The sequence below is a fragment of the Leucoraja erinacea genome, chromosome 2, assembly GCF_028641065.1.
Source record: "Leucoraja erinacea ecotype New England chromosome 2, Leri_hhj_1, whole genome shotgun sequence".
Taxonomy (NCBI): domain Eukaryota; kingdom Metazoa; phylum Chordata; class Chondrichthyes; order Rajiformes; family Rajidae; genus Leucoraja; species Leucoraja erinaceus.
In genome coordinates, this window is record NC_073378.1 from 92337558 (window position 1) to 92362781 (window position 25224).

Consider the following 25224-nt stretch of genomic DNA (forward strand, 5'->3'; position numbering starts at 1 on the left):
CCCTATCTATATGAGATTCCACCTTCAAGGAACTATGCACGGTTATTCCCAGATCCCTCTGTTCAACTGTATTCTTCAATTCCCTACCATTTACCATGTACGTCCTATTTTGATTTGTCCTGCCAAGGTGTAGCACCTCACATTTATCAGCATTAAACTCCATCTGCCATCTTTCAGCCCATTTTTCCAAATGGCCTAAATCACTCTGTAGACTTTGGAAATCCTCTTCATTATCCACAACACCCCCTATCTTGGTATCATCTGCATACTTACTAATCCAATTTACCATTTTCTATTACAAATCTCAAATTGTGGAGTACAGAGGCAAATAAATGGGTCTTTGTCCCAAACATTATGGAGGGCACTATATTATAAATCTGCACTGTTCTTGTTTTTGGAACAATGAAAGAAGTTTAAGTTTTATTTTTAAAACATTAGAATCAGAATCAGGATTTGTTTATACAATTCAATCAAGACCTATCTTCTCTGCCAACTCTGCTTTTCTGCGCTAAAGCCATCTCCATCATTTAACTTAATTTCCATAAATCTAACAAACTCCCTCTTAAATACTCACTTAATGATTGCCTGTCCACAAATCTCTATAGTTGTAAAAATTCTCAACCTTAAATAAATAATTTAAGATAGGTATAATTGAAAGTGCAACAATGGCACAGCTGGTAGAGCTGCTGTCTCACAGCATTAGAAACCCGGGTTCAAGCCTGACTTTAGGTGCTGTCTGTATGAAGTTCACACCTTCTCCCTGTGATTACGAGGATTTACTCTGGACTCCGGTATCCTCCCACATCCCAAAGAATGTATAGGTTTGTAGGTTAATTGACCTCTGTTTTTTAAAAATGCCTCCAGTGTGTTGGGAGTGGATGAGAAAGTTGGATAACATAGAACTAGTGTGTATGGGTGATCGATGGTCGGTGTGGACTAGGTGGGCTGAAGGACCTGTTTCTGTAAATAGCTCATTCTAAGCTCCCCCCAGTCTAGTTTCAGTCGATTAAATATTGAATCAAGCACTTGAGCAATTAAACTTTATTTTGGATAACACAACAACAGTTTCCCTATACAATACTTAACCACCACGGGTTTGATCCTTGTATCTGCTTGGCCAAGCCCTTCTAGCCTCGTGCAAGCAGAGACACTCCAAAAGCTCTCGCAGTCCCAAGCGCTCTTCCAGAAGATCGACAAAGGACCTCGTGGAAGTTGCCTTTTATAGGTCCCCGAACCTTGAGGGGCCGAACTACATGGAGGTGGTCTCTTTATAAACCAAACAAGTATATTGATAATAACAGTACATAATTGACAGTTCCACAAGCCAATAATATAATCTTATATACATTGTATTCCAAAGAAGCTTCTAGAAGGAAGCCAACACAGATGAATAGTGCAACATGTGCCCTGGGATTCAAACAGTTCCTCCAAGGTTCAACATTTCAACCAATCGGCAATTAACAGATTAACCTTCTCGCAACATTATATATACTATGTACACTCAGTTTGCATTGACCCAATCAGTTCTATGCATTTACCACCTCATTGTAAGAACTCTGAGATGTCCCATTCTTTCTCTGCAGCACTTATCTGGGCCATAGACATGCTGGCACCATTCAGCAGCTTGTCTCAGTTCTGCAGAGGCACGTTTAACGACCAAAATGGCCTAGCAGCACATAAGCCCTTACTCAATTTTAATGCCATGGCTGCTCAATTTAGCCAGGATTAACATTTTCATGCTGTGTGTCTAAACGGGAAAAAACTAAAATAAAGAAGGCATCTAGAATCAGTCGTTTATTATTGAAACAGTATGACAATATCAAAACTAGAGGCTACCTTTAGGTTAATTTTGATTACTGGTGTACAATAATTTCAGCAATGAGAAAACACCTTTTTTGTATTTAATATAATCTGGACTAGTCCAATTATGTTTTCTTTTTATTTCTTACCATCTGTTGGTCGGCCAGCATTTATTGCATCTACTTGTGGTGCATAAGCTCTCAGAAAAGGGTGGTCCATTGAAGTCGAAGGTGCATCAAGAATTGCATTGCTTGGTGCTCCTATAGAAATAAAACATGTTATGGATGTGCCATTTAACAAATTAGATAAATAAACCAGAAGAGTGGAACTTTGATGCACATTTAACAAATAACCATTCAGCATGTTACCTATCATTTCACATGATTGCTAAATGCAATTAATAAACCATGGGTAGTATGAGCTGCATACATCAGCAGCAATTAAAGGAATATGGGAGATTAACTTTACTTCAATGCAATGTCCCTCTCTTATATGGGAGTGTACTGTAGCTATGGTAAGTTGCAAGTTGTTTGTGAACTAAATTAGTGTTACAAAGGAAAAGCTGTCTATGGGAGAAAGAATACACCAAGATTTTCAGATTGTGCTCTGCTTGGAAAGAAGAAAGATGTCTTCATCCCTTTCTTTTCAAATCCCTCAGAAAGCAATGAAAATGTGGTTAAATATAAGGAGTTTTCATCTGAAACCATGATGCAAGATTTTGTGATGTTCAAGAAGACATTCTAGGTTGTATCACTAATCTCATCTAATGTTCAATTTATACAAGACATAACTTATCTGCCAACAATTATTAATAATAACACTCAAAACTACATTTACACCCCTACAATGCTTAAATCTGCCCTATTTATACATTTTGATTGTAAGGTGCATTATATGTATATATGCAATCAGCATCATTATAGAGATGACCTATGGAATATTGGACTGTCAGCAAATAGGGAGCTAAGATTAATTTACTAATGCCACTAATTTTTTTTATGTTATCACATAGACCCCAGGCTATAAGGTACTGTCTGCTTTACAAGAGTAGCACAATGGCACAGTGGTAGAGCTGCTGCCTTACAGTGGTAGAAACCCGGTTTCGAACCTGACTATGGGTGCTATCTATATGGAGTTTGTACGTTCTCCCTGTGACTGTGGGTTTTCTCCAGGTGTTCCAATTTCCTCCTGCATAACATGAAACTAATAGATGGGTAATCATTGGTCAGCGCAAAGTTGAAAGGCTGTACCTCTAAATTAAACTCCTCTTTCTGCCCTATTTCATCCTGTAACACCTTCTTCCCCAACATAGTCCAGTTTTTCAGATCTCATCACCTAAATTGTGAGAAGGGCTGCCCTTTCAAAAAGAACAGATTTGCAGTAGGCTACCAGAAAACATGACAACAACTTAGTTGAGTACCACAGATTGCTCCAAAGCAGAACAAGTAGAAGAAGTAATGAATGCTCATGATTTGTGTTGTGATATTCCTTGTGGCAGGCTGCCTATCATTGAATATCTGCTGCGCTTCCTCTGAGCTTTGTGGCAGGAATTAGAGTTATGATATGAGAGGATAGCGCTTTTATCCAATGGCCAACTCTGGCTTGTCATGGTGATACAGGTGACAAGTTTCACCTAAGTAAACAGGCATCCCAGTTTAAAACACAGATGAGCTCTGGACAATACAGGGATTCAAATTTTATTGGATTCTCCTCAACACATGATGCTAGATGTCCTGCTCCGCAAAATTGTGTGGCTTATATTAGTGTAATTCTTATGACACTAAAAAACAGGTTTCCACTGCAGCCGGTGACACACAGAAAGGTTGCTGCAAAATGAAGGAATAATGATAGTGGGCATTTACCAACTACAGATTGCGATGGAAGCACTTCAGGAAAATGCCAGGGTTCATATGAGGCAATGGCAAGAAAATATGCATGCAATCAGTGATAATGCCCATGAGATCAGAACCCTGTAATTTGCACAAACCACAAGGGGGAGTGCGACAAAGTGGTCTGAGTGTAGGGGGCCTTTAGGAGCAGTGTATAATAACTGAAAGAATTTTCATATTTCTTCAGCACCAACCTGAAAGGAACTAAGTACATTAAAGTCAACAGGCATAGTCACATTGACAGCACAGGCAATGCAATCCTTTCCCAGACTTGGAGAATGTATTAATAGAAACATAGAAAAATAGGTGCAGGAGCAGACCATTCGGCCCTTTGAGCCAGCACCGCCATTCAATATGATCATGGCTGATCATCCAAAATCAGTACCCTGTTCCTGCTTTTTACAAATATCCCTTGATTCCTTTAGCCCTAAATCTAACTCTCTCTTGAAAACATCCAGTGAATTGGCCTCCACTGCCTTCTGTGGCAGAGAATTCCACGGAATCACAACTCTGGGTGAATTTTTTTCCCTCATCTCAGTCTTAAATGGCCTCTCCCTTATTCTTAAACTGTGACCCCTGGTTCTGGACTCCCCCAACAACGGGAACATTTTTCCTGCATCTAGCCTGTCCAATCCTTTAAGAATTTTATATGTTTCTACAAGATATCCTCTCATCCTTCTAAATTCCAGTGAATACAAGCCCAGTCGACCCATTATTTAATCGTATGTCAGTCCCGCCCGCCATCCCGGGAATTAACCTGGTGAATCTACACTGCACTCCCTCAATAACAATAATGTCCTTCCTCAAATTAGGAGACCAAAATTGCACACAATTCTCCAGGTTTGGTCTCACCAGGGCCCTGTACAACTGCAGTAGGAGCTCCTTGCTCCTAAACTCAAATCCTCTCACAATGAATGCCAACATGCCATTAGCTATCTTCACTGCCTGCGGTACCTGCATGCTTTCACCGACTGGGTATACAATACCACTTGATCTTGCCTTGGCTTCAAAACAGGCTTTGAAAATCCGCATCTCCAAGAAAGATTTTCAGAGGGATGAGATCATAAGATATCATAAGCCTGCTTTTCAATTTTAGCCATCATCATAACAATCATGAATGATAATAATAAAGCACTTGCACTAGCTGAGTGGTGGCATCATTAAACTTACCCTTGTTGATCCTCACAATGACACCAAGCACAAAGGCCAGGGTCATTTCCTTATCGTGGCAAGATCAACTATTGATCCTTTCCTAATTTGCCTTTTGTAGTTATGTGTTGTCTTGCCCTGTACGCACACGTTTTAAGGTGACAGAAACCAGCAATATAATCAATTATTCCTGAAAACTGCCTGCCGGCTGCCAGTATATTGCACATGAACTAGTATTGTCTTTGTGCAGGTTGCATTCCAAAAAGTTGTTTTGTAAATGCCCCAAGTCTTAATATTCAGGTAGGGAACAACGGATTAGTGTTCTTGAGACTGCTCATCTAAGCATTCTCAAACCTGGTCAGAATTTGGATAGGAGACAAACTGGAAATGCCAAGTGCAGTTGGAAAACAAAAGACTCAGCAGTAAATTGAATCCAGTAAGGAGCTCATGTCACGTTACCAGTCTAATACTCAACCAATATTCCCAGCTTTGCATATTGCTTCAAGTATTAAACCATTATATAACAAAGAATGAACCCCAAATCCTAAACCTCTAAGACCTATTCCCAGTGGGTTATAACCTTGGTTTTGTGATCTGTACAATTTGTTGCAAACATATTCCTGATTATTTCTGGTTCTAATTTTGTTTACAAAGCAAATTACTTTCTCGGCACTATGTATTCTGATCTAAAATAAGCACTTCTTAATCTCGAGCAGCATCTGTAGAGGCAAATGGTCATACAGCATTTAGAAATTAAATTATACAAAATAATATAGTAGAGTAGATATCTGCACCTTGGAACATTTATCCATGTTAAAAAAGCATCTAATGGGCTTTTAAACAAATAACATATTTTCTAAGCATTTTCATGATTGAAACAGCTCAATAGATGATTCAGTACCATTTATTCTGTGCAGCCTTTAGTCTTCAAAATTGCAACATTACAATCCGATAAGTAAGTAATTTTACCCAGAAAACAAGATTTTAAAAACATTATGAATGTATGAAGGTATATATATTGAATAATTGAGGGTCAAACGTTAATTTCACTGTTTGTATCATGGATTAATATATTTGTTTTAATCCAAGCCATCCTGGAATACTACTGCACTTCTTACGAAAATATTAATTGTAATAATTTAACTCATTAAATTAAAGTTAATATTATCTGGTTTTGGCATGCAACGACTGCATTTAAATTGTAGTATCTATTTAAAGTGGAGCAGATGGGAAGAGGATTCCATTGGTATTACAAGCTTATCTATGAGGTCTGCAGAATAGAATTGCCCATTGCAATGTATGTTGTTATCAGACAATCCGAGTCAACCTATTACAAGTTACCAGACATCTAACAGAATCCAGAATGTAGACTATTATTTTTCTTCTCCATTTCAAACCTATTGATGGAAGAAATGGAATTCTACCAAGCTATCATTTAGTTCTCCTCAGTGTCTATTTCTTTGTATCTAGATACGCTCCACTGATGTCAATGCCAGCAGTACCATCCACAAATTAACTGAACAGGTTATACCATTGCAGGGTACTTCAAAGCCATTCGAATTCCCGTCCCATTTTCAGCAAAAGCGTTTATTTGCTTAGTAATATCAATAGATTTTGATCAGAACTGAAAATTCAACTGCAAAAATTAAACTATTTGAGGAACTCAGCTGGTCGAACAGCATCTGTAGAGGCAAATGGTTGGTAAAAATTCCCAGACTGACACAAGGACTGATCCCTTTCCTTCACAGATGCTGCTTGACTCGCTGAGTTCCTCCAGAATTTTGTTCTTTCCTTCAGATTCCAGCATCTGCAGCCTTTCGTCTCCTGTTAATTCAACGTGTTTATTTCCCTCTCTTTCCTACAATAATCTGCAAATCGTAGTATGCAAATTGTTATGCCCCTGTCCCACTTAGGAAACCTGAACGGAAACCTCTGGCGACTTTGTGCCCAACCCAAGGTTCCCGTGCGGTTCCCGGAGGTTTTTGTCAGTCTCCCTAATGGTCGAAAGTGGTTTCCGCTTCTTCTATGTTCCGGCGATTATTTCAAAAAATTTGAAACCGGCCGTGACTAAAAATAGGTTGCCGTTTTAAAAATCGGTAACTTTTTAGTTGAAGCCGGTTGCAATGCTAGTTGAAGGTGGTTGCAGGTAGTAGAAGGCCTTACATTTCACTACCTGCAACATTCCACTACCTGCAACCTGCAACCTCCGGCAACCACCTTCAACTAGCATCGCAACCGGCTTCGACTAAAAAATTACCGATTTTGAAAACGGCAACCTATTTTTAGTCGCGGCCGGTTTTGAATTTTTTGAAATAATCGCCGGAACATAGAAGAAGCGGAAACCACTTTCGACCATTAGGGAGACTGACAAAAACCTCCGGGAACCGCACGGAAACTTTGGGTGGGGCGCAAAGTCTCCAGAGGTTTCCGTTCAGGTTTTCTAAGTGGGACAGGGGCATTATTTAACTATCAAAGTACAGACTGGACCTCAAATTTGCAATTTAGCTGATTGGCATATCTCAGTATCACATTGCGCAGTGCATTTATTAGTTGAATAATAAAATAGCTTTCGAGAGAGTAGAAACAGGGAACTGCAGATACTGGTTTACAAATAAAAATTACAGAATGTGCTGGAGTATCTCAGCGGGTCAGGTAGAATCTCTGGAGAAAATGAATTACCCTTCAGATAAATAGCTTTGTGTTTTAATGCTTACTAAAATGTGGAGTGTCGAGAATAGCTGTTAAGATAATAAAATTTTATAGATAATCTGCCAATTAAAAGTTATAGCTCATTTTATAGTATTTATTTCCCTGCATTATACCATATTCAAACCACTGAAAACACAAACCTATTCCACTTGAGTCAAGCCGCATATATCCTTCTGCTAGTGCATTAAATCCAGTGAGACCTCCCATGGCAGCATAGGGAATATCTGGTCCCACCGATCGTCCTCTTGCCAAACGCTCGGCTTTGGTCTCGACAATCATTGCATGAGTGTATGTTGGCTCAGTACAGCCACAAGTAAAGGAGCTGTGAAACCCAGCACAAGTTGCACCTGGTAAAGAACACAATTTTTAAGCTCAACACTTGACATCACATGCAAAAACAGTTCAGAGGAAACGATCAGAAAGTCTACCAATGTACAATCAAAACTTTCTTTAACATAAATAAGTGCGTTACATTTCAATAACTCATCCTGTTACGTTAAAATACATTTGAAATAAAGAAACACAGTTGAAATGAACTTATAGAACAGTTCAGCATTATGATAGAAACAATGACTGCAGTTGCTGGTTTCCAAAAAAACTGGGGTAATTCAGCGGGGTACGCTGTATCTCAGAAGAACATGGATAGTTGATGTTTCAGCTTGGGTCCCTTCAGACTGATTGCAGGAGGTGAGTAGGGGAAATAAGAAAGCTGGAAGAGAGGAGGTGCAGGACAAAGCCTGGCAGAGTTGTGAATTCACCCAGAGAGTTGTGAATCTGTGGAATTCTCTGCCTCAGAAGGCAATGGAAGCCAATTCCTGAACCTGTTGTTTATTGGCAGGTAATAGGTTGATATTGGTGAGGGGTTTCCTTATTTCCACTTTCACTAACTTTACTGCTAACTTCCACGCTGACCTCAAATTCACAGACACTTTTCTCTCTTTTCTTGGTCTGTCTCCATCATGGAGGACAAACTATTGACTGACATCTACTACAAACCTACTGACTCCCAGAGTTATCGAGACTACACTTCCTCCCAACCTGTCCTCTACTTTTAATTTTGCCATCTCTGCCACTTCTGCTCCCAAGATGAAGCTTTCCATTGTTGGACATCTGAGATGTCCTCATTCTTTAGTCAATGTGTTTACCCCTGCTGCCATAGATTGATCCCACACCTGCGTCTCCTCTGTGTCCTGTAGTTCTGTGCTCGCTCCCCTTCCCCCCAGACCAGAGTTCCCCTGCTCTTCACCTTTCACACCATCAGCCTCTGCATCCAACATATCATTCTCTGACATTTCTGTCATCTCCAACATGATCCCACCCTCAGTCACATCTTTCCATCCCACCTCTTTCTGCCTTCCACTGAGACCTTTCAGTCCTGGACTTCCTCCATTGCAAAACTGAGAGCACATGCAAATTGGAGGAGCGCACCTCTTATTCCACTTGGGTAGCTTACAACCCAACAGGATGAACATTGAATTCTCTAATTTTAAGTATCTACAACACCCCGTCCCATCTTTTACCCCCACACAGCCCCCATTATTTCCCCCCATTCCCCCCCCCCCCCCCCCCCCCCCCCGCCGCTGTGCCCAACCTGGTCGCACCTATTTCACCCCTCCCCCACCTACATTCCTTCCTCTGGCTTCACAATTTGCAACTCTTCAATCCTTTTGTCTCACACTTTCTGTCTATCATCTCTGGCCTTTGTCCAACTGCCTGCCTATCAAGCACCCTCTGCATCTATAGCAACCTAAAGGGACTCTCCACTCTTTCAGTTTTCTTACCACGCCCTCCCCACCCTCCCCACCCCGCCCTAAAATCAATCTAATTAACTGGTTCTGACCTGAAACTCCACCAATCCATTGTCTACAGAGATGCTGCCTAACCTGTTAAGTTACTACAGCACTTTGTGTGCTTTAGGGCATAATGATAGACTATGCTGCAGATTAGCAATAACATGGATACCACAGCCTGTAATAAATGTGCAGAATTCAGAACACTATTCTACGCCAGCGACAACCTAGCTTTGCCTTCTGAGAGTAAGAGTGCTATTTGATATACTGCATTTGGTGCTGCTTTGTTTCAGAACTACTCAACTGTGTACCGTGTAAACTATCACACACTCCAGCTCTTTCCTTAATTAATCCTATTATGTCAATTTAAATAGAGCATATTGTAGATTAAGGTTTCCAGACATCTAATTTTAGGATGCGAGGTCATGCCTTTGTGGCTTCCATGGCAATCTGGTTCACGCCATTTTCATGGACTCCACAAGGTAAGACTGGGCCATGCTCTTTCCATGATCACCACATCTAAAATCTGCCACGTTATTTTCATGGTCTCTGCATCATAACTTTATAAGAGGCTACAAAAGCCCAACTAATATTGTGGAGATTGGAAATCTGATAAAATGTAATTGACTAAATAATGAACCGCTTCTTTCTTCACAAATGCTCTCTAATCTATCTATCTTCTATATTACTAAAAATCTGTTCTTGACCGGTTTTGGACATCTGTGCTGCGATTTCCGAGAGAACGCCGCCACCTACGGCCGTCATTTTTGGCCACCTCGCTCAGAGCCCCCCTCCACCGCATGTGTGCCGAGGATTTTTCCCATCGATTAAAAATGACAGATATATTAATATTTTTACAAAATTCCCCATTCTCTCTGCTGCCCCCGCTGGCGGCAGGGGGGAGGGACTATAAAACCAGGGAGTGGTGTGCCACACAGTCTCTTCAAGATGGAGGAAGGCAGAGGGTCACGTTTCTCTGAGCTGTGAATAACACTGAACACATGTCTACTCAAATGAAAGTGCCCTTAGTGGTTCTAAAATGCTTGCAGAATGTGTCTATTGGTTCTAAAGCTTGCAAAAAGTGTCTCTATTGGTTCCAAAGCTTGCAAAAAAATGTCTATTGGTTTTAAAGCTTGCAAAAAAAATGACTATTGGTTTCTTGCAAAAAAAATGCTTGCAAAAAAAATGTCTATTGGTTCTAAAGCTTGCAAAAAATGTCTATTGGTTCTAAAGCTTGCAACAAAAAATGACTATTGGTTCTAAAGCTTACAAAAAATGTCTATTGGTTCTAAAGCTTGCAAAAAAAATGTCTATTGGTTCTAAAATGGTTCATACTAGCACTCCAGAAAGCCCCCCTCCCTGCCCGGTTGGCTTGGTTTGGCTTGGGTGTGTCTTGAAATTGAAAGGCACTACTTACTGCATGGTGGCGTGAGTTGAAAGGCCCTATTATTGCCCTTTGGCCCTGAGAGCACCTGCAAATGGTGGCTTGGTTTGGCTTGAAATTGAACGACACTACTTACTGCAAATGGTGGCTTAGCTTTGGCTTGAAGTTGCAAATGGTACTTCATGCAAATGATGCTTGGGTGTGGCTTGAAGTTGAAAGGCACTACTTACTGCAAATGGTGGCATGAAGTTGAAAGGCACTACTTACTGCAAATGGTGGCGGGTGCTTTGGCTTGCAGTTGAAAGGCAGTACTTACTGCAAATGGTGGCTTGGGTGCAATGGCTTGAAGTTGAAAGGCATTACTTACTGCAAATGGTGGCTTGGGTGCTTTGGCTTGAAGTTGAAAGCACTACTTACTGCAAATGGTGGCTTGGGAGCTTTGAAGTTGAAAGGCACTACTTACTGCAAATGATGGCTTGGGTGTGGCTTGAAGTTGAAAGACACTATTTACTGCAAATGGTGGCTTGGGAGCTTTGACTTGAAGTTGAAAGGCACTACTTACTGCCGATGGTGGCTTGGGTGCATTGGCTTTAAGTTGAAAGACACTGCAAATGGTGGCATGAAGTTGAAAGGCACTACTTACTGAAAATGGTGGCTTGGGAGCTTTGGCTTGAAGTAGAAAAGGCACTACTTACTGCTAATGGTGGCTTGGGTGTGGTTTGAAGTTGAAAGGCACTACTTACTGCAAATGGTGGCTTGGATGCAATGGCTTGAAGTTAAAAGGCATTACTTACTGCAAATGGTGGCTTGGGTGCATTGGCTTGAAGTTGAAAGGCACCACACTGCAAATGGTGGCATGAAGTTGAAATGCACTACTTACTGCAAATGGTGGCTTGGGTGCTTTGGCTTGAAGTTAAAAGGCACTACTGTAAATGCACTTACTTCCTGTTTGCACTGTATATTGATTTTAGATAAAATGTTACCACTTACGGCTGTGATTTTTGGCTATCCTACTCAGTCCCCCTCCACTGAGCAGGTGCAGAGAATTCTGCACATCAATGAAAAATAAAAGTGTTATTCGTTTTTTTTTTTAAATGTTGAGAATCTCTCTCCTGCCAATCACTCCATGAAAGCCACACCTTTTCCGGTGGGGGGGGGAGGGGTTATAAAACCCGGAAATGTGGGTGTGGCTCAGTCTCTGCAAGATGGAGGAGGGAGAGGTCACGACTCGCTGTCTTTAGTGGCTTTGCACCCTACTTCAAATGGTATGAAACTGCACTTGAATTTGGTGGCCTTGCACCCTGCTAGAAGTGGTAAGAAACTGCACTTGAATTTGGTGGCCTTATACCCGGCTTGAAATAGAATTTCAAGGATTAGCCGTGAGTCAACTACCAGCCCACCAGCCGTGAGTGAGTGAGTTGCCAGCGCAACAGGCTTGATTGACTGAGACGCCACCCCAAGAATCCATTTGGCGCACAATTTGCATACTAGCCCTCTGGAAACCAGTCCCTTCAGCCCACAACACCTATACTAGTGCTCCAGAAAGCCCCCCCCCCCCCCCCCCAACTGGCCACCAATATTAGAATTGGTGGAGAGGTGGAATATTGCGTTGGATGACCAGCCCTCTTGTGTGATGCTGGGACCCAACGGGTCCCACTTAGTCTAGTTTATGATATATTTCTAATGTTTTATAGGAGACTAACATGCAGTAATTAACACATCACTGAAGGATACTTACATATAAAATCACAAAGATTACTGAGTTGCTGTGACAATGTACTGCACTTTGATTTCCTCCTATATACCAAATACATGAGAGTTGGTAGATTAAAAATGATACAAAGCGCTGGAGTAACTCAGCTGGTCAGGCAGCATATCTGGAGGACATGGAGAATGACATTTTGGATCCTGACTCCCATTTCTCTTTTAGCTTTCTCCCTCCGCTACTACAATCAGTCTGAAGAAGAATTCCGACTCAAAACATTGCCTATTATGTCCTCCAGGGATGCTGCCCGACTGCTGAATTACTCTAGCACTTTGTGTCTTTTTTTGTAAACTTGCAGTTCCTTTTGTCTAGAGTTGTAGATCAATTAGCCACAGTAAATTTCCCATAATGTGGAGGTAAATAGTTGAATTCAGAGGGAGTTGATTGGCATGTGGTAAGAATAAAATTGGAACTACTTAAGGATTGGTGTAAATGGATGAACAGTGTGGGCACAATGAATGGACTAAACAACATTATAGAAATATAAGCTTTTGGGATTAATAAACCATACTTACATCTCTTGCACTTATTAGGTGTCAATTCATCATGGTCGTCTGCATAATGTTTGCACCTGCAACGAATTGGTTGAGTTCCATTCAGTGGCACGTAATTGTAAGAGATACACCTGCAACCATGTGCTCTACAGGGCAGCAAAATTGGACGTTTTGCTGGAATTACTTTGAAATCCGTTTTGTGCTGTTTATATCTTTAAGAACAAAATGAACATTTCAGATCATTTATATTAGTGGTTTGAAAGAAGGCAGCACAATCCAAAAATGTATCAACATATTTGTTCTGTCCATTTCCGTCCATGAACACTAAACATGAACTTATAATAGGAATCGCTAATGTAATTTTTTTGTGCAATTTTTTTATTACAACTTTCTGTATATGAAGTGCTCAAACTGATAGAATGGTCCAATTACAAGTACAAACTTCCCCACATGTGAATATGGCCACAGAAATTTGTAATGAACTAAAGGACAAATAAAAGTTTAAATGGGATAGAATTATACCTGTGTCCAAATAAAATCATATCTATAATTTCACTTCACCTGTCGATATCCCATAAGGTGGACAGGGAGTGCAATGTAACACAAGATCATACATGGTTAGATCTGCTCTGGTCACAAGGAATCTAAAGGGTGATTTTTATTTTTAAATAGTGTAGAGGTGTGATATTTTAATAAGCAAATCATTTGCAAGGATGATTATGATAAGCAAAATCTTAAAGTAGATTATGCAAATTTTGTATGCTTTTCAGTGTACAGAAATGATAATTTGTGTGGAATAACTAACAAGTAAGATTTAACAACATTTATACACACTTATAATGTTTTAATTGTGTATTAAATTGGCTATTGTTAAATGTGTGTGAGTAAGTATTGATTTGCTTCACGATTGTAGCATGTGCTGAAGTGTATTGGAGGGAAAGTCAGCAAACAGGGCCAAAAGCCCTACCTCATAATCATAGTTTAGGCTGTAAACCTTTAAAAAAACTAAGTTTGCAAGTCCACATGCACCTCCTCTAATCTCATCCACTGGATTCAATGCACCCAATGTAGCCTCCTTTACATCAGATAGACCAAGCATAGACTAGGTGACAATTTCACCAAACATCGATCGATCGATCCACATGGCTCACTAGATCTCCTGGTTGTTAATCATTTTAACTTCCCTTCCATTCCCATGTTGACCTTTCTGTTCCATTGCCAGAGAGAGGTCACTTGCAAACTGGAGGAACAGCACCTCATATTCTGCTTGTGTAGCTTATAACCCAATGGTATGAACAATTAATTCTCCAATTTTAGGTAACTAACCAACAGCACATCTATTTAAACCACTAATCTGCTCTTTTTTCCCCCAGCTCCTCCAAGCTACATCCCTTTCTCTGGCCTCACAATTCACGCACCTCTGTACTTATCTCACAGCCTTTATCTCTTTTTCTTCTCTGGCCTTCGTGCACCCATCTGCCAGTAGGCCCCCCTTCATGCAAATCCAAATATCACTTGTGCTTTCTCCTGTCCCCCACCTTTCTTTCAGCTTTCTCCTCCCTACACTACTCTGAAGAAGGGTTCCGATCCGAATTGTTGCCCGACCCGCTGAGTTGCTCCAGCTCTTTGTTTTTTTTTGCTAAAAATGAAAAGTTGAATACTTGAATAATATATAAACAGCAAAAATGAAAGAAATTTAAAATACTACCTGTGCCTGCAAAAACAGAGTGTTTCTGGGCCAACTAATTTGCAATCCATGCCATTGGGTGATGTCCAGCTGACAAACAATCGATTCTGCAATCGTATTGGCAACACTTCCTTCTTGTATCTCTCATATTCCTCTGGAGTAAAAAGGGTTCCCCCATCATCCTCACCAACAAGCCTAAGAACAGAAGAAACCAAGTTAAGTACACCAAGCAAGAAACCAAACCAGCAGTCTGAAGAAGGGTCTCGACCCAAAACATCACCCATTCTCCCCTCCAGAGATGCTGCCTGGCCCGCTGAGTTACGTTTTCCCCATTAACTACCTATTGAATTGCCTGCTAACCTTTTGTAATTTATTCACTAGAACACATTGATCGCTGAATCTCACTCATTTGTAGTCTCTCTTTTTTAGATGATAATCTGTTTATTCCTATTACTAAAACTTCACTTGCCAGCTTTCCGCCCATTTATTTATATCCCATTGCAGAATCACAATGCTCTCATCACTACATGCTCTTCCATCAATGTTTGTACCATTCACAAACTTGAGGTAGAAAAGTACTGTCTGCAGCAGAGCTAGTTTTCCATACAGTTGCTTTACTTCTGTAATGAATGATCTGTAATCACTTGAATCTGAATGTTAAAACCAGGGGCGGATTAACCATTAAGCAGACTAAGCACGTGCTTAGGGCACCAGGGCCAAAGGGGGCACCACAAAGTTGGGAAAAGGGTGAAAAGAAAAAAAAACGAATGAAGATTTGTAAAAAATTCCGTATCTCCACTTTTTATGTAATTGTTGAAAAGTTACAAACGGAAATGAGGAGACAAAAGGTGTCACTGAAATAGCAGACAGATTCTCTTGTCTGACAGATGTTCCTAATGCCACCCAACAAGGTGCTAATTCCCAATTATCAGAAAGTGAAAGGTACTCAAAGGCTTGTCAGACACTCATTGATGTTTATCCAGATGACATGAACAACACTTTGTCTACAGAGCTTCAGCAGTTCCATTCATATGTTCTTCATAAGTTTAAAACAACCAAGAAAACATCTTTCACTCACATGGAACTTTACAACACAATTACAGAAGACAAACTAGAGAGTGCCTTTCCAAATGTTGAAATTGCCTTAAGAATATATTTAACATTAATGGTCACCAACTGCACAACAGAAAGGTCTTTCTCACAACTGAAACATATAAAAAACCAAAATAGATCAGTTATGCTTCAAGAAAGACTCGACTCACTGTGTATATTAATAATTCAAGCAGACATTCTGAGAAGTATTAATTTCGAGGATGTTATCAGTGATTTTGCGAAAATGAAATGTAGAAAAATGCCTTTCAGGTCATGAATATTGGAACTTTGATACATTTAACTTGTGAAATATTAAAATAGATGTTGTATTGCATTTTTGTAGAACTTTATGTAGCCCAAGCTTGGCTTAGTTTGTACAGTATATTGTGTTATCATATGAATACATTTTTGTACCGCTGCAACCTGCATTGTATATCTGGTCAGACATGTCAACAACTAAAATGGACTGGATCAGTGTGGAAAGGAGGGGGGCACCAAGATTGGTCAGTGCTTAGGGCACCAGTGAGCCTTAATCCGCCCCTGGTTAAAACCTATCTCTCCATTTGTGTAAAATCTCCATTGGACCATTCAAGAATAGGTCTGCAATTTACCCATAACTTTTTGCTTCAGATATTTGCCAAATGTTACCATAACATGTGCAAGGGCAATCAGCCATAATTTGCATTGAAGCTTTCTCTGCACCAGTAGGTCACTATGATGCAAAACAATGTTCTGAGCTTTATGTCCCACTGACAAAAGATAAATCAAAACTTTGCATGATGTCCTCTGCATTGTGAAAATAATTTTGCATTGATAGGAACTAATTTTCCAGCAATGGCTCGGCCAGATTAAACTATGGCCTGAAGCCACCCAATGGCCAGTGAGAGAAAAGAGGGGCTGCCCACAAAATAATAACTAATGATTCATTGTGACTGTAGTGACAGATTTTATATCGTCTCAAGGATTTAGTCCTGATAGTCACTTTAATTGATGACAGAGGATCAGAAGGTAATCTATATGCACTCACGAGCTCTCCATGAGACATTCAATGTCGTCGAAAGATAAATTTTCCAAAAACAGTGAGTGTAGGGGCCATTTATGTTTAGGCTAGCTACTGTTAGCATATTATATTATCTTGTCTAGATATATCTTGCAGTATTATTTTGAGCACTTGGGGGTGGTCATTAGATGACCAGAGGGGCGTATATATATATATATATGGGCATAGTGGACCGGGAGTGGCAGACCACCCTGTGGCAGTCAGGGAGGGAGTGGCAGACGACAGGGGTGGAGAGTATACAGTTTTCACCAGACCAGGGAGAACTGCGAACTACAACTCGTATGCAGAATAAGGAAATCCTGGTATGTTAACCTCTTTGTTTGTACAACTATTTCAATAAAGAACTAATTAAACTGGAAATAAGGACGGGAAAATCTGTTCTATTTGGCCTGCGTAAGATCACTCCTACTTACCTTAGTAATGGGAACGGAAAGTTGGACACTGGAAGATTTGGAAATTTGCCATTACATTTAAGTGAAAACTTACTCTATGAGTGAAACTGGAGCTTGTGAAAACCTGGGAACAAGGATTGTTTTATTTCACAAGCCTGACGCCGCCATTCCCGATCAACTGGACAAGGTCACCACCTGCACTAATCTGACTAACGGAGATTGGAAACCTCAAAAGCCGACGCGCAGGGAGAGTGAGTACATACAGCATTCAGCTTTATTGGAGAAGCTATATATGATGAGCTATATTGGAAAACGGCTACCAAACTGGAGAATTGAGAAATGACATTGAGAATTAGAACAATAGTAGTTGTTTGAAATATCAGACGCAGGCATACGGCTTTCACATCAATGTTTTAAGGGGATGGTGAAAGAGTATGCCTAAAACTCAGTCACAAGATGGCGATGTTGGACAGGATTCTGAAAAGGAAAGAAGAGTTATTAAATACATGCTGGAGAAACTCAGCGAGTGCAGAAGCATCTATGGAGCAAAGGAAATAGGTAACGTTTCGGGCCGAAACCCTTCTACAGACTGATAGGGGGTGGGTGGGGGGGGGGGGGGGAGAAATACAGTGACGGGTTTGGAATTGTTCATGGAAACAGAAGACAAGAAAATCGCGATGTAAACAAGCTAACATTGAAAAGCTGAAATAACTCATGGAATCAAAGGAAAATGAAATTGTACAATCTAACCTGGTTCAATTAACCAAGCTCTGTGATGAAGTCAGAGAAAACCACGAGTTATTGGTGAAAGTACCACTGCCTGAAAAGGAGCTTGAAAGGCAAAATCAGTGGTTTCAACAGAGAATGGAAACTTTTAATGGTTTTATACAAGAGGTAAATCTGATGTTGGACAGTAAACTACACACTTCATAGCTGAATGTGCCTTACAACAGAGTGTTGTAAACTCTGAAAAAATTGGGCCGGATGACAGTGTTTCATATCTCAAAGCCTAAATTAAGCCACAAATCTAATTCTTCATCATGTGCATCTTCAATGGCCTCCATTCGTGTTAAAGCTCAGGCTGCCGCCATGAGCAAAAAGAACAAGCTTGAGGCACAAAAGGAGCAACTGAAAAGAGAGACTGAGCTGGCAGCAACCAATGCTAAGCTTGAGCTTGTGGCACAAGAGGAACAATTGAATAGAGAAGGAGCAACTGAAAAGAGAGACTGAGCTGGCAGCAACCAATGCTAAGCTTGAGCTTGAGGCACAAGTAGAACAATTAAAAAAGAGAGATGGAACAGCTGGAACTAGAGAGAGCTGACAGCAGCCAATGCAAGGATCAATATACTTGAGGCCAAAGGATCAAGAAGCAGCTCTAGAGTATGTCATGGGATGAGCTCTTGTATGAAAAGAAACTGCTCAAAGGGAAGCATCAGCTAAATTAAATCCACGTGCAAATGAATACTTGTTTGATCAAGTGCAACAAAGACAGAATGTGTTAATGGGAACTGAATTTTCCTCCCAGCAACAGGTTGTTAGACCAAAACAAACAACTCATGGAACATTTGTTGGAGCTCATGATAAGACCCATCTAACTCAATACTCTCTTCAAAGACAAAATATACACTCATATGAGAAAGGGTGTGCAGGGGCATGTTAGCGTGTTAGCACTACCCCCCCCCCCCCCCCCCCCCTCCCCCCCTTTCCCCCCCCCCCCCCTCTTCCCTCCCCCCCCCCCCCCCCCCTCCTCCTCCAACAACTTTAATACCTGTAACTACTACCAATTCTCAAGGTTCTTGTTTGTTCTGTAATAAAGGTGATCACACATTGGGGCAGCGTCCACAGATCAGGAAGAAGGGGCACAGAGAAAGGATAGACTTCTTAAAGGAGATGGGAGTCTGCTTTGGATGTATGAAGATAAGACACAGGAGCAAAGATTGATGTGTGCAACCAAAATCATCCTGAAATACTTCACATTGAACAAAAGAACAAAGAGAAGAAGCCGGAAAGTACAGAACAGAATGAGAAGCCAATTGTGGGTAATGCTGCTTCATCACCTCATATGTGTGGGCGTATTGAGGCCAGTGAAGAAATCTGCATCTTCACCATTGTACCAGGACAGGTAAGAAGCCACAAGAGAATAGAATAGAATGCCTTATATTGTCATTCAAACAACTTGGTTTGAACAAAATTGCATTTCTAGTCTTAACATTACAAAAAAAAACCAAGACCCACACTGAACACAATTTACACAAACATCCATCACAGTGAATCTCCAACACCTCCTCAGTGTGATGGAAGGCAAAAGTCTTACCTCTTCCCTTTGTTCTTCTCCCGCGATCCAGCAGTCCAACTGCGACATCGAGGCGAACTATGGCTCCAGATGTTAAAGCCTCCGGCGGGCGATGGTAAGCCCCGCGGTCATTTAAGCCGCGCCGGGCAATGTTAGGCCCCGCTCCGAGTCACTTAAACCCCGCGATTCAGGCGGGAGAAGTTGACGTTGCGGGTGCTCCGAAAAGCGGTCTCCCACCAGGGACCTGCGAGCTCCAGATGTTCCTGTCCACTCGGTCTGCGGCCGGAGCCTTCGAAGTTCCGAAGTCGGGTTGCAGCCACGCGCCACCACAGCTCTTCCCGTTCCGAAGTCGGCCAGCTCCGCGATGGCGAGTCTGCAGGCTCCGCGACTGGAGCCCTCAGGTTGGTTCCGGCCGGAGGCTGCTGCCGGCTCCACGATGTCAGGCTCAACAACATCGAGACCCGACAGGGAAGAGAACGGTTACCCCCACCCCCCACATATACACAGCTAGAAAATAACAAAAACTAGAATCAAAAACAAAAAAGAGACAAAAATAAAAAAAAGACAGACGGACTGCGGTCGAGGGACACAGTGTTGAAAACAAACGCATTTTGGGATCATGGAAGTTCAACTACCTTTTGAACAGAAAGCTTGATGAGAAGGTTGAACATTTCAGGGCAAAAGATCAATATTGTCTTGTGCACCATGAACCCCCACTCTCCCATGAAGCACTGCTTGAAACAGCAGAACCACAACCGCAGCACCTGCAAGAAGTCAGCCAAAACATACATTCTTGTATTACCGACTGTGGCTACAGACAGTGATCCCCTGACAACGCTCAGTATCAACAACACCAAGATTGCCGCCAAGATAGACACAGGGGCCAGATGTAATGTAATCCCACTGACAGATCTCAAAAGAATTCACAAAAATGAAATGGTTCTGAAAACAAACTCGAAGTTACACCCATTTGGTGGGGGAGAATTGCAACCAGTGGGTACGGTTACACCACAATGCCATCTAGAGTTTACAACTTGGAATTTTGTATCGTAAAAGGGGAAGTGCCATTTCTTTTGGGCAATGAGGCATGCCGTAATATGAACCTAGTTTTCTTCTGTGTATTAGCTGTCGACCTCTCAAAATCCTACCCAAAAACTACTCGAACAATACAAAGACCTTTTTGACAATCAGCTGGGCAAGCTTCCCACAGAATACAGCATTGTGACCAACAAGGAAGTTATACCTGTTGTTCGTTCTCCTCACAAAATCCCACATGCAATGAAGGACCGCATCAAAGCTGAATTAAACAGCATGGAATCACTGGGTGTAATAGTCATTGTCAACGATCCCTCTTCTTGGGTCTCCACTATGGTTGCAGCAGTCAAGAAGAACAAAGACCGGAGGACTGGGAGATATTCAGAGACCAGCAGAGGAGGACGAAGGGCTTAATTAGGAAAGGAAAAATGGATTATGAAAGAAAAATGGCAGGGAACATAAAAACTGACTGCAAAAGTTTTTATAGATATGTGAAAAGAAAGAGATTAGTTAAAACAAATGTAGGTCCCTTGCAGTCAGAAACAGGTGAGTTGATCATGGGGAACAAGGATATGGCGGACCAATTGAATAACTACTTTGGTTCCGTCTTCACAAAGGAAGACATAAATAATCTGCCGGAAATAGCAGGGGCCCGCGGGTCAAAGGAGTTGGAGGAATTGAGTGAAATCCAGGTTAGTCGGGAAGTGGTGTTGGGTAAATTGAATGGATTAAAGGCCCATAAATCCCCAGGGCCAGATAGGCTGCATCCCAGAGTACTTAAGGAAGTAGCTCCAGAAATAGTGGATGCATTAGTAATAATCTTTCAAAACTCTTTAGATTCTGGAGTAGTTCCAGAGGATTGGCGGGTAGCAAACGTAACCCCACTTTTTAAGAAGGGAGGGAGAGAGAAAACGGGGAATTACAGACCAGTTAGTCTAATATCGGTGGTGGGGAAACTGTTAGTCAGGTATTAAAGATGGGATAGCAACACATTTGGAAAGTGGTGAAATCATTGGACAAAGTCAGCAGGGATTTACGAAAGGTAAATCATGTCTGACGAATCTTATAGAATTTTTCGAGGGTGTAACTAGTAGCGTGGATAGGGGACAACCAGTGGATGTGGTGTATCTGGACTTCCAAAAGGCTTTCGACAAGGTCCCACATAAGAGATTAGTATACAAACTTAAAGCACACGGCATTAGGGGTTTAGTATTGATGTGGATAGAGAACTGGCTGGCAAACAGGAAGCAAAGAGTAGGAGTAAACGGGTCCTTTTCACAATGGCAGGCAGTGACTAGTGGGGTACCGCAAGGCTCAGTGCTGGGACCCCAGCTATTTACAATATATATTAATGATCTGGATGAGGGAATTGAAGGCAATATCTCCAAGTTTGCGGATGACACTAAGCTGGGGGGCAGTGTTAGCTGTGAGGAGGATGCTAGGAGACTGCAAGGTGACTTGGATAGGCTGGGTGAGTGGGCAGATGTTTGGCAAATGCAGTATAATGTGGATAAATGTGAGGTTATCCATTTTGGTGGCAAAAACGGGAAAGCAGACTATTATCTAAATGGTGGCCGATTGGGAAAGGGGGAGATGCAGCGAGACCTGGGTGTCATGGTACACCAGTCATTGAAGGTAGGCATGCAGGTGCAGCAGGCAGTAAAGAAAGCGAATGGTATGTTGGCTTTCATAGCAAAAGGATTTGAGTTTAAGAGCAGGGAGGTTCTACTGCAGGTTACACAAAAAAGCTGGAGAAACTCAGCGGGTGCAGCAGCATCTATGGAGCGAAGGAAATAGGCAACGTTTCGGGCCGAAACCCTTCTTCAGACCAGCAACGTTTCGGGCCGAAACCCTTCTTCAGACGGATCTACTGCAATTGCACAGGGTCTTGGTGAGACCACTCCTGGAGTATTGCGTACAGTTTTGGTCTCCAAATCTGAGGAAGGACATTATTGCCGTAGAGGGAGTGCAGAGAAGGTTCACCAGACTGATTCCTGGGATGTCAGGACTGTCTTATGAAGAAAGACTGGATAGACTTGGTTTATACTCTCTAGAATTTAGGAGATTGAGAGGGGATCTTATAGAAACTTACAAAATTCTTAAGGGGTTGGACAGGCTAGATGCAGGAAGATTGTTCCCGATGTTGGGGAAGTCCAGGACAAGGGGTCACAGCTTAAGGATAAGGGGGAAATCCTTTAAAAACCGAGATGAGGAGAACTTATTTCACACAGAGAGTGGTGAATCTCTGGAACTCTCTGCCACAGAGGGTAGTTGAGGCCAGTTCATTGGCTATATTTAAGAGGGAGTTAGATGTGGCCCTTGTGGCCAAGGGGATCAGAGGGTATGGAGAGAAGGCAGGTACGGGATACTGAGTTGGATGATCAGCCATGATCATATTGAATGGCGGTGCAGGCTCGAAGGGCCGAATGACCTACTCCTGCACCTAATTTCTAATTTCTATGTTTCTAAGACGAAATAAGTTCAAGTTCAAGTAAGTTTATTGTCATGTGTCCCTGTATTGGACAATTAAATTCTTGCTTTGCTTAAGCACACAGAAAATAGTAGGCATTTACTACAAAACAGATAAATGTGTCCATATACCATGATATAAATATATACACACATGAATAAATAAACGGATAAAGTGCAAATAGCAGAAAGTGGTTATTAATAATCAGAGTTCTGATTAATAAGGATCTGCATCAACCCAAGGATTTAAATACTGCCATCAAACGGCCACACCACCCAATGTGGACAGTGGAAGAAGTCGCTGCCAACCTGGGTAAAGCCACAGTTTTTTCTGTCCTAGATGCAAAGAGCTTCTTCCCCACAGCCATCAGACTATTAAACACAACTTCAAACAAACTCTGAACTATAACAGCTTATTACACTTTATCTGTTTATTTATGTGTGTATATATATATTCTATGGTATATGGACACACTGATCTGATCTGTATTTATGCCTACAATATTCTGTAGTGCTGCAGCAAGCAAGAATTTCAGTGTCCTATCTGGGACACATAACAATAAACTTTCTTCACTTGTCTTGACTCTTGAACTCATTTTGGCAAATGCCACAAGACCATGAATCCTCCATGTTAACCACATTTGCGATGCCCTTTGGACGCTACCGATTTTTACGAATGTAATTTGGGATCAATTCAGCTAGTGAGGTTTTCCAGAGTACTATGGAACAACTCTTTGATAGCTACCCATGTTAGATAATTGTAGACGACATACTGGTCACTGGTCGCGCAATGCACAAGAACATGACTCAAACCTGAAACACATCCTAGATTGTGCCAGGGAAGTAAATCTCAAACTCAACCCTCTCAAGTGCAGATTTCGGGTCGACGAAGTGACTTATGTGGGCCATGTGTTCACCAACAATGGACTTAGGCCAGACCCGTTTAAAACCATTGCCATCAACGAAATGCCAGCACCTAGGGACGTGACTGCTCTATAACGATTCTTAGGCATGTTAAACTACCTTAGGAAATTCATCCCAAACTTCAGCGAGCTATCTGCCCCGCTTCGACAACTGACCCACAAGGATACACACTTCTACTGGCACCAACACCAGCAGAGGGCATTTGAAACCTTCAAACAAATAATCTCTTGTGCTCTAACCCTCGCATACTTTGATGCCAAATTACCCATCACCCTTACCTGTGATGCCTCCCAGTATGAACTGGGCGCTGCTTGCCTACAAGACGACGGAAAGAGCTCCAGACCAGTTGCCTATGCCTCCTGTACCATGACCGACATTGGTCAAATCGAAAAGGAGCTACTCGCAGTAACCTTTGCCTGCAAGAAATTCAAGGACTTTATCTTTGGCAACCCGATCACGGTCGAAACCGATCACCAGCCCCTGGTCAGTATCCTCAGTAAGCCGATCCACACGGCACCAGCACGCTTACAACGCATGATGATGGAACTACAGAGATATGACTTCAGACTAACCAACAAACATAGCAGGACATGCACTTAGCTGACACCCTCTCATGGGCACCTCGCCCAACCTGCAAAAAACACCTGTCTGATGTTGTGCATAAGGGGTACACGGTTATAATGGACACCTGCCTCCCATCTGCCGGTTTAGACATCCTAGTGTCACAAACAACTGCAGACGAAATGCTAAAATCGCAGGCCACTGTCATCCGCCACGGCTGGCCAGACAAACAGCACCACCTGCCGCAAGCTGTCGAACCATTTTTCCCAGTCCGTGACAAGCTGGCCATTCAGGACGGCGTGATTATGAAAGGACACAAGGTGGTCCGCTCGAAGTCTATTCACAGCAAGTACATTGACATTGTCCATGGGGCCATCCCGCTGCAGAAATAACCCTTCAACATGTGAAAGGAATGCTGTTCTGGCCAGACATGGCTAACTACATGTTTAAGAAGAAACTGCAGATGATGGAAAATCGAGGGTAGACAAAAGTGCTGGAGAAACTCAGCGGGTGCGGCAGCATCTATGGAGCAAAGGAAATAGGCAACGTTTCGGGCCAAAACCCTTCTTCAGACTAACTACACTCTAGAGAAGGTTGCTGCCTGCCCGATCTGCAATAGCTTGACCCCGCACCAACAGAAACAACCACTGCTCTCGCACTGCACGCCGGACTTACCCTGTTCCACAGTACCAGCCTACATCTTCGAGTGCCATGGCCAACAATACCTGGTT

General features: G+C 41.9%; 1 protein-coding gene across 1 annotated transcript in view; it reads right to left on the bottom strand.

Moving 5' to 3' along the window:
• fam221a (family with sequence similarity 221 member A) overlaps nt 1–25224 on the bottom strand; it is a 51235-nt gene that overhangs the window by 13870 nt on the left and 12141 nt on the right. Inside the window, exons 2-5 of the mRNA XM_055661110.1 lie at nt 14689–14862; nt 13002–13192; nt 7688–7894; nt 1950–2060 (exon numbers count right to left, since the gene is read on the bottom strand). Of these exons, the coding sequence (XP_055517085.1) occupies nt 1950–2060; nt 7688–7894; nt 13002–13192; nt 14689–14862 (683 nt within the window). The remainder of the gene's footprint in view (nt 1–1949; nt 2061–7687; nt 7895–13001; nt 13193–14688; nt 14863–25224) is intronic.